The sequence below is a fragment of the Hypanus sabinus genome, chromosome 8 (genome assembly GCF_030144855.1).
Source record: "Hypanus sabinus isolate sHypSab1 chromosome 8, sHypSab1.hap1, whole genome shotgun sequence".
Lineage (NCBI taxonomy): Eukaryota > Metazoa > Chordata > Chondrichthyes > Myliobatiformes > Dasyatidae > Hypanus > Hypanus sabinus.
In genome coordinates, this window is record NC_082713.1 from 130,570,542 (window position 1) to 130,588,825 (window position 18,284).

At 42.2% G+C, this 18,284-nt stretch overlaps 1 protein-coding gene across 1 annotated transcript in view; it reads left to right on the top strand.

Annotated features, from left to right (window-relative positions):
* The window catches only part of LOC132397672 (contactin-1-like), a 412,092-nt gene that overhangs the window by 41,021 nt on the left and 352,787 nt on the right, over positions 1-18,284 (top strand). Inside the window, exons 5-10 of the mRNA XM_059976440.1 lie at positions 2,445-2,651; positions 3,222-3,321; positions 7,610-7,791; positions 13,899-14,032; positions 14,493-14,622; positions 15,478-15,628. Coding sequence (XP_059832423.1) covers positions 2,445-2,651; positions 3,222-3,321; positions 7,610-7,791; positions 13,899-14,032; positions 14,493-14,622; positions 15,478-15,628 — 904 coding nt within the window. The remainder of the gene's footprint in view (positions 1-2,444; positions 2,652-3,221; positions 3,322-7,609; positions 7,792-13,898; positions 14,033-14,492; positions 14,623-15,477; positions 15,629-18,284) is intronic.

Below are 18,284 nucleotides of genomic sequence, written 5' to 3' on the forward strand. Positions count from 1 at the left end.
CAGGAGAGGGAAGTGCAGGACTCAGAGGCTAGAGAGCACCCCAGTGGCTGTACCCCTTGACAATAGGTACTCTTCCTTGAGTACTGTTTGGGGGGTGGATGGCCTTCCTGGGGGAAGCAACAGTGGCTGCACCTCTGGCACAGAGTCTGGCCCTGTGGCTCAGAATGGTAGGGAAAGAAAGAGGATGGCAGCAGTAGTAGGGGAGTCTATAGTTAGGGGGTCGGACAGATGATTCTGTGGATGCAGAAAAGAAGCACGGATGGTAGTTTGCTCCCAGGTGCCAGGGTCCAGGATGTTTCTGATCGCGTCCACGATATCCTGAAATGGGAAGGAGAATAGCTGGAAGTTGTGGTACATATTGGAACCAACGACTTTAGCAGGAAAAGGGAGGAGGTCCTGAAAACAGACTACAGGGAGTTAGAAAGAAAGTTGAGAAGCAGGGCCACAAAGGTAGTAATCTCAGGATTACTGCCTGTTCCACACAACAGTGAGTATAGGAATAGAGTGAGGTGGAGGATAAATGTGTGGCTGAGGGATTGGAGCAGGGGGCAGAGATTCAGATTTCTGGATCATTGGGATCTCTTTTGGGACAGGAATGACCTGTAGAAAAAAGATAGGTTGCACTTGAATCTGAGGGGGACCAATATCCTGGCAGGGAGATTTGTTAAGGCTATTGGGGAGAGTTTAAACTAGGATTGCTGGGGGGGGGGGGGGGGTGAGAACCAAATTAAAGAGACGGAGGAAGAGGTGGTTGGCTCACAAATAGATAAAGCTTGGAGACAGTGCAAGAGGGAGGATAGGCAGATGATAGAGAAGGGACGCACTCAGACCGATGGCTTGAGATGTGTCTACTTTAATGTAAGGAGTATTATAATCAAAGCAGATGAGCTTAGAGTATGGATCAGTACTTGGAGCTATGATGTTGTGGCCATTACGGAGACTTGGATGGCTCAGGGGCAGGAATGGTTACTTCAAGTGCCGGGTTTTAGATGTTTCAGAAAGGACAGGGAGGGAGGCAGAAGAGGTGGAGGCGTGGCATTGTTGATCAGAGATAGTGCCACGACTGCAGAAAATGAAGACATGGAAGGATTTTCTACGGATTCTCTGTGGGTAGGGGTTAGGAACAGGAGGGGACCAACAACACTACTGGTTGTTTTTTTATTGACCACTCAATAGTAACAGGGGCATTGAGGAGCAGATAAGAAGACAGATTCTGGAAAGGTGTATTAATAACAGTGCTGTCTTGGTGGGAGATTTTAATTTCCCACATATCGATTGGAATGTCCATAGAGTGAGGAGTTTAGATGGAGTCGAGTTTGTTAGGTGTGTTCAGGAAGGTTTCTTGACATAATATGCAGATAAGCCTACAAGAGGAAAGACTGTACTTGATCTGGTATTGGGAAATGAACCTGGTCAGATGTCAGATCTTTCAGTGGGAGAAAATTTTGGAGATAGTGATCTCCTTTACCATAGCATTGGAGAGGGATAGGAACAGATAGTTAGGAAAGTGTTTAATTGAAGTAAGGGGAAATATGAGGCTATCAGGCAGGAACTTGAAGCATAATTTGGAAACAGATGTTCTCAGGAAAATCTACGGAAGAAATGTGGCAAATGTTCAGGGGATATTTGCGTGGAGTTCTGCATAGGTACATTCCAATGAGATAAGAAAAAGATGGTAGGGTGCAGGAACCGTGGTGTACAAAGGCTGTTTTAAATCTAGTCAAGAAGAAAAGAAGAGCTTATGAAAAAAACTAGGTAATGATAGAGATCTAGAAAATTATAAGGCCAGCAGGAATAAACTTAAGAAAGAGATTAGGAGAGCCAGAAGGGGCCATGAGAAGGCCATGCCGGATAGGATTAAGTAAAACCCCAAGGCATTCTACAAATATGTGAAGAGCAAGAGTATAAGATGCGAGAGAATAAGATTAATCAAGTGTGACAGTGGAAAAGTATGTATGGAACCGGAGGAGGTAGCAGAGGTACTTAATGAGTACTTTGCTTCAGTATTCACTATAGAAAAGGATCTCGGCAATTGTAGGGATGACTTACAGCAGCTTGTAAAGCTTTAGCATGTAGATATTAAGGAAGGGAATGTGCTGGAGCTTTTGGAAAGCATCAAGTTGGCTAAGTCATCGGGCCTGGACAAGATGTACTCTAGGCTACTGTGGGAGGCGAGGGAGGAGATTGCTGAGACTCTGGCGATGATCTTTGCATCATCAATGTGCAGGGTTTGGAGGATGGTTACATGTGAACTGTGTGCACTTGAAGCAGTGTGGTCACCAGGCCAGACTGTTAAGGGAGTTTCCCAGTTGTCTCTTGGGGATATAGTGAGTTAATCCCCAACAGGGCAGTGGTATGCAATTTTGAAAAATTGTGTTTTGCTTCAGATCCTATCCTCATTTGAGCTCTGGTTACCACGCAGATTTTGTTTGGTTTCTCCATAGATGACCTCAGGTATCGCTGGCTGCTGAATGCTTTCCCCAGGTTCATCGTGTCCAGCCAGCGCCATTTTGTTTCCCAGAACACCGGAAACCTCTACATTGCGAAAGTGGAAGACACCGACTTGGGCAATTACTCCTGTATGGTCAGCAGTCCATCCATTTCCAAAAGCGTTTTCAGCAAGTACATCCCTCTCATCCCTCAAACAGTTGGTAAGAATTAATCATTTTTGCTTTTGCAAATTTTTCCTCAGATGTTTTGCTTTTCAGAATTGTTTTTTGTTTTGCAGATGGGATAGATGCTGCAAATCTCCCAATTTTGTCTCTTGGTTACGTAAACACCTGAAGATTGAATAGAAATTTTTGGAAACATTTAGCATGGCAGTCCGCATTAATGGTGAACAGAATGGAATTAACATTTCTCTTCTGTGGTTATTTACCCTGTCAATGACAAGGTGAAAAGTGCAGGAGGAGTACTTAGGGTGATTGATGGTCGCTGGCATGGGCTCAATGGGCAAAAAGGCATGGTTTCATGTCCTATCCATCTATGACCCCAGTCTGAACTGGTTCTTTCTCCATAGTTGCTGCTGCTTTGCTGACTGTTCCAGTTTACTTCTACCTCAGCCATCTTATGGCTGAACACATTGTGTCTTCAATTTAATTTTGTTGGAATTGCTATTAAATGATTAATGAAGGCTATTAAATGGGGCCTGACTATGTATGGTTGCTTCATTTTGTTCCAGTAGCAATGATCAGAAATTCCCCTTTTTTTTAAAATTCCAGGCTTAGTGAAAAGATATCCTGCTGACATTCGGGTGAAGTTCTCCGATACCCAGGTCCTGATGGGTGAAAATCTGACACTTGAATGCTTTGCACTTGGAAAGTAAGTAGGAAGATTAAATAAGTTGTGGTGTGAACACTGAGGGAGTTTCCCCTTGCTATGCCACTCTTCTTACAGTGTTGTAGCTATTAATGAAGTGCAGTGTATATGGAGGAGCAGGAATAGGCAATTCAGCCTCTGACACCTGCGGTAACAATGAATTCCTAATGTATTTCTCACTGTGGTTCATTATTCTGTGAAACCCTTGCCTCAAAGCAATCTCAGTCTGAAATCAATTACTTCAGGCTCTAGCGTTTGGAAGGGAGAATTTAGCATTTCTCATTTCCTGTTGGGAGAGTGCTTCCTGATTTATCCCCTCACTACTCTGAGTGTAATCTCAAGATTTCTCCCTCTTGTTTTGGATTCCCCACTGCAGTGCTTGATACCTGTGACTTGGTGGACTGAAGGCTGTATTTCTGTGTTCCATGACTTCACCATTACTTTTTCTATAGTGATAGGTGAAGGACAATTAAATGGCAGCTACACCCTGTGAAGCATGCATCCCATAATGAAAACCAAACCAATCACACCTCAGTCAATGCAGTCTGATCTAGCAGTCTTGGAACCATTTTTCTGGGGTTGTTCATAATTTTCTTTAACATGACTTCTCCTACTTGAGGCCACTCCATAGTTACCTGCCCCATGTTGCCTGAGTATGCAGGAAAATGCAGGCCCAGTGCAGACCAACAGGCAGTATTCATTGGCAGCTCTTCAGCCATGAATGGTACATCTCAATCTACTGTTCAGGGACAACCACACCTTTCCCTGCAGGAACCAGGAGAGGTGATGTCTTCTCCCCTTGGTTTCCTGATTCACAGCCCAGGGTGTGAGACCTTTAAGAGACAAAGATCAATGTCGCACAGGCACAGGCTCATCGGCCCAATGACGGATGGTGCTGGTGATATACGGTGATGTTTTGCAGGCAGCTAACAAAATTACTAACTATTCTACTAAATTTACTTTATTTCTGGACTATGATTACTGCAATTTGCAGCCATTCCCTTTGGGAATTGTGCTTTTGAATTGCCTGAACATTCCGGTGTTTTTGCGGAATCCTGAAGCATTCGGCAAACTGGACTCTGAAGAATGCAGGTACAGCCACTGCGCCATTGCTGGAGCAGACTTTGGCTGGATTAAAACTTAGGGCCGATTGAAATTTTGGGCCCATTTGAAACCAGATTGAAGCAGCATGGCCCAAGCTGGAGAGTGAAAAACAAACTGATGTTTCGCCAATATAAGTGTGCAGCTAGATTATAAAGATTAAGGCGACAAGGCTGAGTGCAAAGATGTACTGCTCACTACTCTGTGTCAACCAGGGTCCCTCATCTGACCCTGTCATGTCTGCCTGCATTTGACCCTCTTATCTCCTCTGCCGTCTGGAAGCTGGTGCAAAAGTCCTCCTGCCACCAGATTTGAGAGCAGTAGTTGCCCTGCAGCCATCTCTACTCTCTTCGGTACTAAACGGACTCTGTGGCTGTGGACCCACTTTCAGAGTCTCTGCGGTTCATGTTCTGTACGTTATTTGTTTACTTTTTTAAGTGTTTGCACGGTTTGTTCTTTTTTTGCATTTTGTATGCTTGACGGCCTTTGATGTGTGTGGATTCCTTTGTGTCTCTTTGTGTTGTTGCTGCCTGCCAGAAGGTGAATCTCAAGGTTCTATATGGTATACCTACTTTGATAATAAATGTACTTTGAACTTTGAAGTTAGCTCATCCCAAGTTGCTGCATTCAGCCCATATCAGTCTTGCACTGTGTCAGCCTTTACCATCAGTTTCCTGTGTTGCCATAGCAACGCAACGCTTGCCTTCTGGACCTATTCTCGCAAATACAAATCTCTTTGAGATCCTGGTAGCGACTCTGCTGAGCGCTCTGGAATACATTTCCACACCTGTCCTATTGCACTTGAACTGACAATGCGAACAGGGCAGACAAGGCCAGCAGGTCTACTGTGAAACCTGAGTTGAGGTCACATTTTGCTCTTGTAGGCAATCTGTGCTTGAGATGAACATTTTGGGGGAAGGTGAAAAGTGCTGAGGATAAGCAAGACAAGGATTCAGCTTTATTCTTTGTCAATCAGAAACTATACCGGGGTCAAGGCAGACTGGGATAAACCAGTCATTAATCTCATTGTAACTATTACCTTGACAACTTTGGTCCAAACTCCACCACAATCATTTCCCTTGTTCGCTCTACCATTACCGCTCTCTGCAAGTTAAAACAGGATTTTACACCTTTTCAGTTCTGATGGGGAGTTTTTGACTGATGATGTCAGCTTGGTTTCTCTCCACATGGATACTGTCTGGCCTGCTCAGTGTTTCCACCATTCCCTGTTCTTGTTACTGGATGCTATCTTTTTTTTTGCCTCAGTTAGAGAAATCCATGCCAGAGTAGGGACAACTTTCACACACGAGAATATCTACAGATGCTGGAAATCCATGCAAATCACACAAAATGTTGGAGGAACTCAGCATGCCAGGCAACATCAATGGAAAATAAGTACAAAAGTACATCCTTTGAAATCTGCTCCTCATCCTTTTTCCTCCAGTCTTGATGAAGGGTCTCGGCCTGAAATGTCAACTGTACTTTTTTCCATAGATGCTGCTGAGTTCCTCCAGCATTTTGTTTAAGGGAAACTTTGCTGGGGTAAAGCACACTGGTGCAATATACATTTGGGGAAAATGTACTTAGGTAACCGATATTAGGATAAATCACACTGGGTTAAGATATGCTGGGATAAACCAATCTGGAGCAATCCGTACTTGGATAAATTGTGCCAGGTTCAGTTTTGTTTTGACAACCCATGCCAACGTAAGCTACTCTGAGTGAACCATGCCAATGTAAACCCTGCTGGGAAAACTGCACTGGGGTAAATCATGTTGTGTTATTTCCATCCTGTTGTAAATTGTGAAATGCCTCATTATGACCCTACACTTCATTGTCTATCTGCACTGCACTTTCTCTGTAGCTGCTACACTTTATTCTGCATTCTGTTACTGTTTTACCTTGTCCTACCTCAGTGCACTGTCGAATGGTTTGATCTGTATGGAAAGTATGCAAGTCAAGCTGAGTGTCTCAGTACATGCGAGAAAAATCATAAACTAAATTGTGCATCTGGGTTGAATGTCCCCAGGGTAAATAATGCTGGAGTAAATGGTTTCAGGGTAAAACAGTTCTGAAATCAGAAGTAAGATAACATTACAGCAAGCTGCATTAGCTAGAGAAGACTAAATAAGTAAAAGCACCAGTGAAATCACTTGGGTAACCTGGGATTTGTTTCATCATTTTTAAAAGCTGAAAATAGCCTCTGCACTAGGTGAACAGGATAGTGCTGGTGTTGCTGAGAGATGGGGTGTTCTCTTTCAGCCAATGCAGAGGGACTAATGTAGTTCTGGTCCTGATCCATCACAGACAATAGGAAGGTCCCTTCTAGCTCCCTTCACTCTGTTCCTTTCCCTGTAGATCACTATTAATAGTTTGAAGAGCTATTGCCTCAAGCAGCTGGGTAGTTAAATGAGAGGGAACATGCTTTTTCTTCAGAGAGAAGAGTTTTTAATGAAACAAAATGTTGTTAGGGCTAAAGGTGCACTGTTTGAAATGATGGTAGAGCCAGGACATAAGGAAAGAGTTTGGCACTGGGGTTATCACATAGGAGTGTGACAATAACCTGACGGCTTTCTTGTGAGCTCATTGGTTCATTAGTAGGCTGAATAATGCAGATACAGTGAAACATGGAAAGTGATTTTAAATCCAAGGGAATAAATTCAACACTGCTCTCTGTTTAAGTGGCCTGGGCAAAGGGGCAGAGTGTCCCAGAATAATATTCTCTGTGTCATCCTGCAAGTGCATTTGGGATGGTTTTTTTCTGAAGTGCTCCAATAAGATACATGTACACAAAATATGTTTTCTTATTTTCAGCTTGATCAAAAAGATCTTATACTGATAGGTCTTCTTCTTGGCTAATTGAGGTAAATTGAGGAATATGTGGAATATGAAACTGTGGTTCAGTTTCTTTTTGCCCCAGACCTCTGGTGTCCATCTCAACATGTACATTGCTTTCGAAGTTGGATTGCCATACAAACTGGCTTTCAGTAACTCTTTTTCTCACTCCCCTCATTTCTTTCCTCCCTACCCATCTCTCCACCCCTTCCCCTTCCCGTCCTTCTCTCCCCCCTTCCTGTTTCTTCTCCCCTTGTCTTACTCTCATTCCTTTCTCTCTTCACCATCTCGCTTCTTCACCCCCCTTCCTTGTCTTTCCTTCCCCTTCATTGCCTTCCTCCATCTCTTCCTTCAGCCCAATCCCTCAGATCCAGTGGCGGAAGGTGGGGGGCAGCCTGCCCAGCAGTGCTGAGCTGCTCAATTCCAACACTGTTCTGAGGCTGTCAAACATCCAGCCTGAGGACGAGGGCTCCTACGAGTGTGAAGCCACAAACTCCAAAGGGAAAGACCGTGTTGAAGGCTGGCTGTCCGTGCATGGTAAGAGAGCACATCCACCAACGTTCACCAAGCGGGTTCAGGAGTTTGCTGTACTCTGCTGCCTCTGCTCTAGTCCTCTAAGGACACAGAACGTCTTACTGCAGGCAGGAGATTGAACCTTGGAGAGCATTCAGAAGGGATTGGCTGGATTAGTTCAATCACAGGGGAAAATGGAGTGCATCAAAGTTTGAGAAAAGTGTTTGAGGTCTTTTCACAAGATAAATGTCAACCCATTCCACTAGAAGGTGAGTTGTGATACTTTTAAGAGACAAAAACTTACATTGTTGAGAAGAGAACCCAAAACATGAGGTGGGTTGCTAAGGCAAGTGTTAGTCTTTACTGGAATTAATAAAGGCAAATAATAAAATGGCAGTGACTTTGAATAAATATGCAAAAAGAGTAGCAAATCCAGACAAAAGGGAGGATGGAACTTAAATCAAGTTGAAGGTGTAATGTAAATAAATGGCACTAAAGGCTGACTGAAACTTGGAGAAAGTGGCTGCAGAGGTCTGTTCCAAAACTCCCCAGATTCTGGAAAGGCTCTGATGGGTTAGAACACCACAAATGTAACAAGGGAAAATGACAAGAATATCAAGCAAAGTAAAACATTAAAAGGGGAATCAGTCATGCTTGATAAACATAAAGTTATTTTTTGGTTGTAGGGAGCAGGATGGGTCAGGGAGAACAAGTGGATGTAATATATTTGGATTTCTGCAAAACAATTTGTGAACTGTCACTGCAGAAAGCGAGAGCTTGAAGCATTCATGATACTACATTAGCACATGTAAAGGACTGGTTTACTAGCAAAAAAAGGAGACCTAGAATAAATGGATCATTTTCAGGATGGTAAACTGTAATTAGTGAGGTACCAGAACTATCAGTGTCTATGCCTCAAATATTTACAGTCTAGGTGAGTTAGGTGAAGGAACCAAGTTTACAGTGATTAAGTGTGTTGACAAAAAACAGGTGGGCCAGCATGGTATGAGGAAAATAAAATCTACAAGGATGTAGATAGGTTAAGCACGTGGACAGAAGTTTTGCAGATGATATATGGTATGAGGAAATGTGACCTTATCTGTTCTGTTAGGAAGATTAAGTAAACAAACTATTTCTGAATGGAGTCTTGTTACAACTGTATATGAAATTGGTGAGACCACACCTCCATTACTGGGTTGGAGTTCCAATAAGAGCCAATCTGTTGAAGGTTCACTTGTTGGTTCTTAAGATGAAGGGTTGCCAAAGCTCCATCAAGTTGGAATATGTAAGAACAAGAGGTGAACTTACTCAAGCATTCTGAGGGGGCTTAACAAGGTACAGGCTGAGAAAATGTAACCTGCGGCACAATTTCAGAACAAGGCCTCTCCATTTAAGTCAGAAATGAGAAGGAATTAATTTTCTCATTTGTTATTGGAGTGCAAAATTGTTATTAGTGCCATCCTTTGAATAAGACTCTAAAGAAATGGGTCCCCTGTCAGAATCGGGCATTTGACAAGTCTTTGCACAGAATTATTGACTAATTCTGTTAGCTCTGACTGAATGATTATATTTACTGTTAGAGGAAACAATGCCATGAATGTTCCCAGTTTTCCTGATTTATTATCTGAGTGGAAATGATCAAGCTTTGTATTTCTGATAGAGAAGCATGTTCTCTCAGTTAAAATCCCTTGATATGGATGGAGGAGAAATGGAATTGGTATTTCAGTGATGACTATTTCAGATCTGCAGCATCTCCTATGTTTCTTGACTCTACCCCTTGTGCTATTGAGGGTGGTGACTCCTGTACAGTTGAACGTTCAGGATGAAAATGTACATATGGTGCTTGTCATTGTCTTTCTTGCTGCAGTTTAGCATTATCCTTTCATGTTCATTCTAAGAAAAAGAGTTCTTTAAATTTTCTAAACAGCTCTGAAAATCTAAAGCTTTTATAATTAAACCCCACTGACTTTTTTTCATTTCTTATTTTCACCCCTGTTGGGTGTCTTCTAGCCAGCTGGAGCAGATAGATTTTCTTTCAACAACACACAGCAAACCTCTTTTTCAAGTCTTGTGTAATGACCTAAATAGAGAAGAAAGCCACACTAATTTATTTTACAGGACTTGGCTCTTGAAACAAACTGGCTGAGGAAATGCCTGAGCTTTATGACAGGTTTAGTTTTTATTAAACTCTAGATGACCATAATCTTCTTACAGGCCTGCACACTTCTGACTTATCAAAATGTACAATATCTGAAATTATTTGTTATACTGAGCTCCCTGCAACCAGAGATTATGCTCACTACCACTGCCAGTTGCATTTATCAAATCTCTTAAACCAAATGTTACCAACATCAAGGAAATCAAAAAACACATCAGATCTGAAACAGTAATCACTGAAGTGTCAATCTCATTTCTCCACCTTAATTCTATCAAAGGATCTTTGACTGAATTAAGGTCCTGATGAAGGGTCTCAACCCGAAACATTGCTGTACTCCTTTGCATAGATGCTGCCTGGCCTGCCGAGTTCCTGCAGAATTTTGTGTGTGTTGTTTGGATTTCCAGCATCTACAGATTTTCTCTTGTTTGTGATTGGACTCTATCAAAGGATTTTGGCTGAGAGAACATACTTCTCTATCAGAAATACAAAGCTTGATCATTTCCGCTCAGATACTAAATCAGGAAAACCGATGACATGTATGGCATTGTTTCCTCTAACAGTAAATATAATCATTTAGTCAGCCAATAAAGGATGTCAATAATCATGTGTAAAGAATTTTTACATGCCCATTTCTGACAGATGGCTGTGGACTAAAGTATGGTTATATTGTTCGGTCCACAAACAACCCTGAGGCAGTGGACAGCCACTGTAGAGGGAACAGCCCTGCCCCAGAAGAAGTTCTGTGACATCAAACACATAGATGTGAAGTAGATTCTGCCTTTTTATTTTCTAGTCTGATGAAGGGTCTCAGGCTAAAATGGCAACTTTTATTCCCTTCCATAGATGCTACCTGACCAGCTGAGTTACTCCAGCATTTTGTGTGTGTTGCTGCAGAAGATGTTCTCATCTTGACATTTTCTGGCATCACTCTTTAGAGCTGCCAAGCTGAACTTCAGATGCAGTTCAGTTTCACTCCTATCACCATTAGGTCACAATTTGTCGAGGGGGAGATAGTCCCTGTTGACAGTCTCAGCTGGTGCAAGACTCCTTTATAACCTCCCTAAAGACCAACATTAGTATCTCTCTCAAGTAGCCTTTGGCAGCTTCTTTAGAGAGTCCAATGTCCTGGCTTCAGTCTGTCCACCCAAACATAGCAGCCCCTCTGTGTCTTTGAAGTCAAGGCATTCTTCCTCACTGTCGTCCTGCAATTGTTCTTTATGACCATGAGCCCTTAAACCTGCTCATAAAGTGTATCTCAAAATACTGTGACAGGTTTACTTTCAAGAAGCAATATTTTTTTCAGCCCTTCAAGCTACATTGCCCAGCATCCCCTGTCAACCTCTGATTAACCCTAATCTAATCATGGGACAATTTAAAATGACCAGTTAACCTACTAACTGGTACATCATTAGAGTGTGGGAGGAAATCAGAGCACCCGGAGAAAACCCATGCATCTCATGGGGAGGACATGCAGACTTCTTCCAGAGGGTGCTGGGATTGAACTCTGAACTCCGTGGCCTTGAACTGTAGTGTCGTGCTAACTGCTAAGCTTCTATGGAACCTATATATGCAATAATATAGTAAAGTATATTCTTTCTTGCTGTTTTTAAAGTTGCCTTGTGCTTCTTTCTTCTTCACTGCAATGTTCATGTTGCTGCCGTCTATGTACAAAGGGAATCGATTTCCATGAATCTGAGGGGTTTAAAAACTTTTTATTATAATTTTAAATATACTGATTAGATTCCTCATGGTCAACAGATGCTGAAATTCAAACATTGCAATGTCTTTACAACTTGCATTCCAGAACCTGATGAGTTTAAAACTCTCCCCAGACCTACTTCACTCCATCCCACCCGAAGTAATACTTTGGCTTTGGATTTAATTCTTAGTGATAAGTTACTGAAAGTACTTGTGTGCCACAACATTGTCTTTCCAGTCACGTTTGATCTGGTGCAAAGTCAACCTCTTTATATCCCATTTATACACTTCTGGGAATGTGGTCAGTTCTGTGAGTGTTTGTTAAGGAGCTTTAATTGAACCAGTGAGGTCTTCCATTCAACAGCTGATCAAGTGCATTGCAGAGCAGTGAAGGGATTAGAACTCGAACTCCAATCGGTGTCAGGGAACACAGAGGCTACAATCAGACCATATTCTTACACATAATCCTTGGCAGAGCGCAGAAACATTATTGGCACGAGTACAACTCTGGGAGAGAATTGTGATTTTCATGCATTTTATGTTGGGAGGCTGACAGAGGAATTCAGACCCCAGGAAGCTGCTTCGCTGATTAACAGAGAACACTGCAACACAGTAAAGGCCCTCAGCCCACTTTGTAGTGTTATCTACTCTAAGATCAATCTAATCCTTCTCTCCTGCATTGCCTTCCATTTTTCTATCATCCGTGTGCCTATCTTAAGAGTTTCAGAAATTCCCTACCACCACCACTGGCAGAGCGTTCCACACACACATTACTGTCTGTGTAAAAGACTTACCTCTGACATTCCCCTAATACTTTCCTTCAGTCATCTTAAAATGATGATCCCTGGTATTAGCCATTTCCACCCTGGCAAAAGTCTCTGGCTATCTACTCGATCTATGTCCCTTTATCATCTTGTTCACCTCTGTCATCGCCTCTTATCCTCCTTTGCACCAAAGAGAAAGTTATTACCAATCGGCCTTCAGTATTCATGATCATAGCAACTTGATCTATGAAACAAAACCTCTCATCTTCCTCTCCCTTTTCACCTACCAGCACCACATACGCATGTTTCCTTTCTCTTATTAGATTAAATCTGTGTCCTCCTTGCTGCTGATGGAGCACTTTGCCGATGACATGAAGCTTGGTAGAATTGTGGAGTTTTTTGGCAGTATGGCTTATGAGTAGATACAGAGAGCATGAGTGGTTAAATGAATGGCCGATAGAAAGGTGTGCGTTTTCCTCACTGGAAGAGGAGTACTATTAGGTAGTAAGTGATGCCTGGATTGCTGTTCAGTAAGATCATAGTTCAACTTCTATCACACCTCCTCTCATCTGCTCAACCCCCTATCTCTTGATTACCTTAATTTCTATTGTTCTCAGTTCTTAGTATCTTCAACATAGAACCATCCTTGTGGATGGGTAGTGAATTACAAAAATTCATCAACTTTTGAGTGAAGAACTTTTTTCTATGTCAGTCCTGAGAGGCTATTTTGACAGTCGGACTCCTGGTTCTGGACCAGTTCTCTCACCCTGCCACACTGAGCTCTTAAAGAAGAAGCTCAACTTTTAATGAGATCACCTCTCAGTTGTCTGTCACTTTCTTTCCTAATTGCTTGTTACTTAGTTTACTTCAAGTGATTTGGGTACAAGTCAACCCAGATGCCTTTGAAAATGAACACCTTCTCTCAAGTTTTAAGCAAAATGTACCACTTTTCAGTTCTCCCTTTAACTCTTTTCCCCTTTAGTAGTCGCTACAGGTTTTCAAAATTTTCTGTACTTGAGTGTTCTGCTCTTTTCATTCGTGTTGCTCAAACAAAGAGCCAAGCAAAATGAATCAATGTAAAATCTGAAATAAAAATCCACAATCTCTAGTGATTCTCAGCAGGTGAGGCAGTATCTGTGGAAAGAGAATTTCAGGCCATGAGAAGGATTGGTGATTTGGTGACTTGTGAGAAAAATTAACCAGAGAAAGGAACAGGACTGGAGGAGAAAGGACAATGTGGCAAGATCTGTTACTTCATGGCAAGCATGTGATTAAATATTATTAGCGATGATGGTGTGAAGAGGGAAGTGTGGTGTTCATCATAACAAGAAGAGTGCCTCATAGAGAGCCTAAAGTCCAAGTGGAATAAAAGATAATACATATAGCAACAGTAGCCTGCTTCCAGTTCATTTTTATTGATTTTCTATTTCATTTTAGCAATTAGTGGGCAAGGATGATAATAACAGTATCACTGGTCCATCATCTAACCTGAGACTTCTCCTGCTTTTCAGCGCATCCTTACTGGATCCGTCCCATCAATGACACCATCGAAGACGTCGAGGGTGAGCTGATCTGGCCCTGTGAAGCAGGAGGGAAGCCCCAGCCCACTTACAGATGGTTCCGAAATGGAGAAGTAATATATGGGGTAGGAAGCTGTGCCTGCAGTGAGGTTCATCATTTCCATTGTTGCTGCCATGTGCCTGTTTGTACACGGCATAAAGATGAGAAGTGCACGTCTCTTTGGATATTTTGTGTGGACCGTTGATTGGAAGTGTTATGTTTCTTTCTTTGTACCAAGCACCTTCTTCAATCTGAAGAGCATCCCAGTCCCTTGATTAACAGTTTCAAGTTTATTTTTATGCAATTACAAATGTGTGCCTCTTTCTTTCTCAGGTCCTTGATGTAAAAGTGACTTTCCTTCAGTGTGTTGCTATGAATCATGTAAAGCTCTGCAAGTTTTGTTGGTCCTTTATTTCTGCAGCTGGTGTGACAGGTTAAGATGTGAAAAGATGACAGGAAGCTGACGTGGCATATACAGGCTGGCACTGATGATTGGTTGGACTGAGATTTACAAAGAATGTAATCCTATGCTTAACTGTACCTAGGGCCGATACCGGATAAACAGAGGGGAACTGCGAATTTCAAAACTGACTCTGGGAGACGCTGGAATGTATCAATGCCAGGCAGAGAACAAGCATGGATCCTTGTATTCCAATGCAGAGCTCAAGGTTTTGGGTTGGTATTCATCACAAAGTACGGCAGAATGTTTAGTTAAAAAGAAAATCACTGGTTCTAAGTTCTGCTAAAGACTTTAAAATCATTGCTTAGATCTCAGCTGGACACACTGATCAGTTTTGGGAATGGATCAAGACCAAGCAGAGATTGGAGAGATGATGGAAAATACCCAGGGATTTTGGGACTTAAGTACTGCAGAGCAAAGAAGCTGGAGTTAATAATTACTGATATTTAGAGAGTAAACAATGTGCAGGAATAAGTTTATTGCTGACCGAATGACAGAGTTAAGATAATTCATAGCCAAACCAGAGGGAAATATAAGGAATTTGAGTTCAACTGGCTTGAATGGATAGTAGAGTCAGATTTAGTTGTAAATTTTAGAGGATTTTTAAACTATGGTTTCTGTTTTTCCAGGAAGGAGGAAAGGGGAGACTAATTGATGCATTTTTAAGAGAGATGTTCCAAGAGAGATGTTCCAAGAGCATATGGGCTCTCAACAGTATGATTCTGTTTAAGGTTTTTAGCATAACATGGATAAGCTAGTGTGGATAAGGAATTCAATAGGTACATTTACAAATGTCAGAGAAATGTATACAATATACATCTTGAAATTCTTTTTCTTCCATGGTGTCATCCATGGTGTAATAGAATGTCTGTGTGAAGTTGAGGGGTTGAATATCCATTCAGAATAGCATAGTTCCAATCTAAACTTTCTCATCTCCTTTTCTTTCATTGTCTGTGATTTAACACAAATAAAATGGAATTATGTTGTTTGGAGGCAAGGAAAGGTTGGAGGCAGAAGTGAAAGGCTTCACGATTGTTTTGGTTTTCTGAACTTACTTTGTTTTCTTTTAGCTTTGGCACCAGACTTCAGGCTGAATCCAGTGAAGAAAAAGCTCTTAGGGGCCAGAGGAGGCAAAGCAATCATCGAGTGCAAACCCAAGGCTGCACCAAAGCCGACATTTGTTTGGAGCAAGGGCACGGAACTCCTCACGAATAACTCTAGGTCAGTAAATTGGAAATGCCTCCCAGCGGCATAAACAATCTGTCAGCCATGACACTTCTTAAAACTATTCAACTTGGTGGCTTCTGATCTTGTAAATGCCTTTCAGCCAATGGTTCTATAAAATAGTGAATGAGGAACATGCAGCATTTTAAAATGCAGTGTAAAAGTCAAAGTTAATTTGAGAAGCTATGGCAAATCGATAATGTCATTATTTGGCTGCCATTTATTCACCCTGTTCACTGTCTAGTTCTAATTTCAACATAAAAGCTGACCAGGCAATGGTAATCCTGCAGAAGGGAATGACCCTTGACCTTATCATTACCATTTTGGACCTCGGTTTGTGCTATCTACTGACTAGCTTGCAACACATTATCATTGAATAGGAAGTTGATCACTCTCTGGATGGCATTATTCTAAGGACTGGACAGATCAAGGAGAGGATCAAATAAATTCAGATGCTGGAAATGTGCAGTGTAAATACAAAACAATGGAAACACTCTGCAGGTCAGGTGTTGGTTATGGGGGAAAAATCGGAGCTAACGTTTCAAGATTCTTTGTCATACTGGGTTCTGATTTGAAACTTCAAGTTTCTCTCTCTATCGATGCTACTTGACCTGCTGAGTATTTCTATAAGTTTCTGTTCTTAAATCCAGGAGAGTGGTGGAACACATGGGTCTGTGCTGGAAAAATGGTCAAGTCCACAAGACTGTGCTTGTGTTTCTGCTCTTTCACTTGTGGCACTAGACGGAGGTGAAAGGCGGATGGGGTACAGTCACTGCAGTCATGCTGAGGATATAAATGGACAATTTGAGAGCCAAATAAAACAGTTCTGCAATCGAGTGAAGCTCCTTGGAATGTGACTGGCTGGAAGAGGCAGGTCAATGGGCACTACGTCAGCTCAGAAGATAGGAAAACTGCACAGTATTTTGGCAGAAGGGAGGGAAAGCAGAAGATGGCTGGACATGAGGAGTCAACAAATGACAAAAGTGATAATGTTCCTAGACAAGTAAAGGTGGAAGTAGAGAAACAAGAGAGAGTCTAAAGCGGGTGTGGATATGCATGTGTCAATTCCAGACCCTTCATTGGGAGCACACAGAGGCACCCAGCGTAAACGACTGAAGGAGCACATTCTTCTCTCATACAGATTGTTATGCATCTCCTGTCCTACACTGATTGCACTGGGCACTTCACAACACAGAAAGCTAGACTGAAATCAAGTCATCCTCAGCCCCAAATAATGCTTAGGAGAAATGCTAAGTGTCATGGGCTTAAGTAGTCAAGCGGGGGGTGGGGGCAAAGGGAAGATATGGCAAAGAGGCAGAACCTCCTGTTACTCAGAAAGAAAAGGAGCTTCCTCTCACTGCTGCTGTCCCCCCCACCCCCAGTCACACAGTTTGATTGTGAAGAGCTGCTGCTGAATATTTTATATTTCTTTCTTCACTTCCTAACACAGAAGACAAGGAACTCTGACTTGGGACCTTGTGCTTGAGCCTTAGGGTGACTCCAGTCAGCTGATTGACAGAGCAATCTTTTGCTCTTAGTAGCAAGAAAACCCCATCCCCTCATGATATATCAGCACTATGTGAGAGGCAGGCACTTTCTGATCTTATCATTGGAAAGCCTTTTTAATAGAATAGAAAATATTCTTTAAGATCACATTACTGGTACTTTGTCAAAATTTCTTTTACTTGGCCAACTACTGAAACAAGTCAACTGCAGTGCTCCCTTTTAGGGGCAGATACAACCTCTTGAACTTATTCTACACTCCCCCCCCCCCCCCCCCGCGGCCCTTCCTCTAAATTTCCATTTTGTTCATTCTGCCTCGCTGTCTTTCTCAATCTCTCTTACTCTTCACTCACACATTACCTCTATCTTCACTAATTCTTTCTCCATTTCCCCCACCGCCTTACTCCATTTCTCATTCTCTTTTTCTGTTTCTATTTTCTTTTCTAAACCCCTGATCTTTCTCTCTCTCTCTCTCTACCATCACTTCTGCCTCATACCCCCCCATCACTCCTTTTTCTGCTTTATTTTATCATGTATTTTTGGTATTTTTATCTCTCTACTTGTATCTCTATTTCTATCAGTCCTTCACTCTCTGTCTCATTTTCAACTCACAAGATAGCACTCTTGGTTGCTGGTGGAAGTTCCAGTCATGAGAAGTTCCATATACGCTACATCTAAAGCCGTAAATGCAGTGTGTGTGGATTTCAGCAAGGCATTTGACAAGGTACCCCATGCAAGGCTTATTAAGAAAGTAAGGAGGCATGGGATCCAAGGGGATATTGCTTTGTGGATTCAGAAATGGCTTGCCCACAGAAGGCAAAGAGTTGTAGAGGGGTCATATACTGCATGGAGGTCAGTGACCAGTGGTGTGCCTCAGGGATCTGTTCTGGCACCCCTACTCTTCATGATTTTTATAAATGTCCTGGATGAAGAAATGGAGGGATGGGTTAGTAAAATTGCTGATGACACAAAGGTTGGAGGTGTGGAGGGCTGTCAGAGGTTACAACGGGGCATTGATAGGATGCAAAACTGGGCTGAGAAGTGGCAGATGGAGTTCAAACCAGATAAGTGTGAAATGGTTCATTTTGGTAGGTCAAATATGATGACAGAATATAGTATTAATGGTAAGACTCTTGGCAGTGTGGAGGAT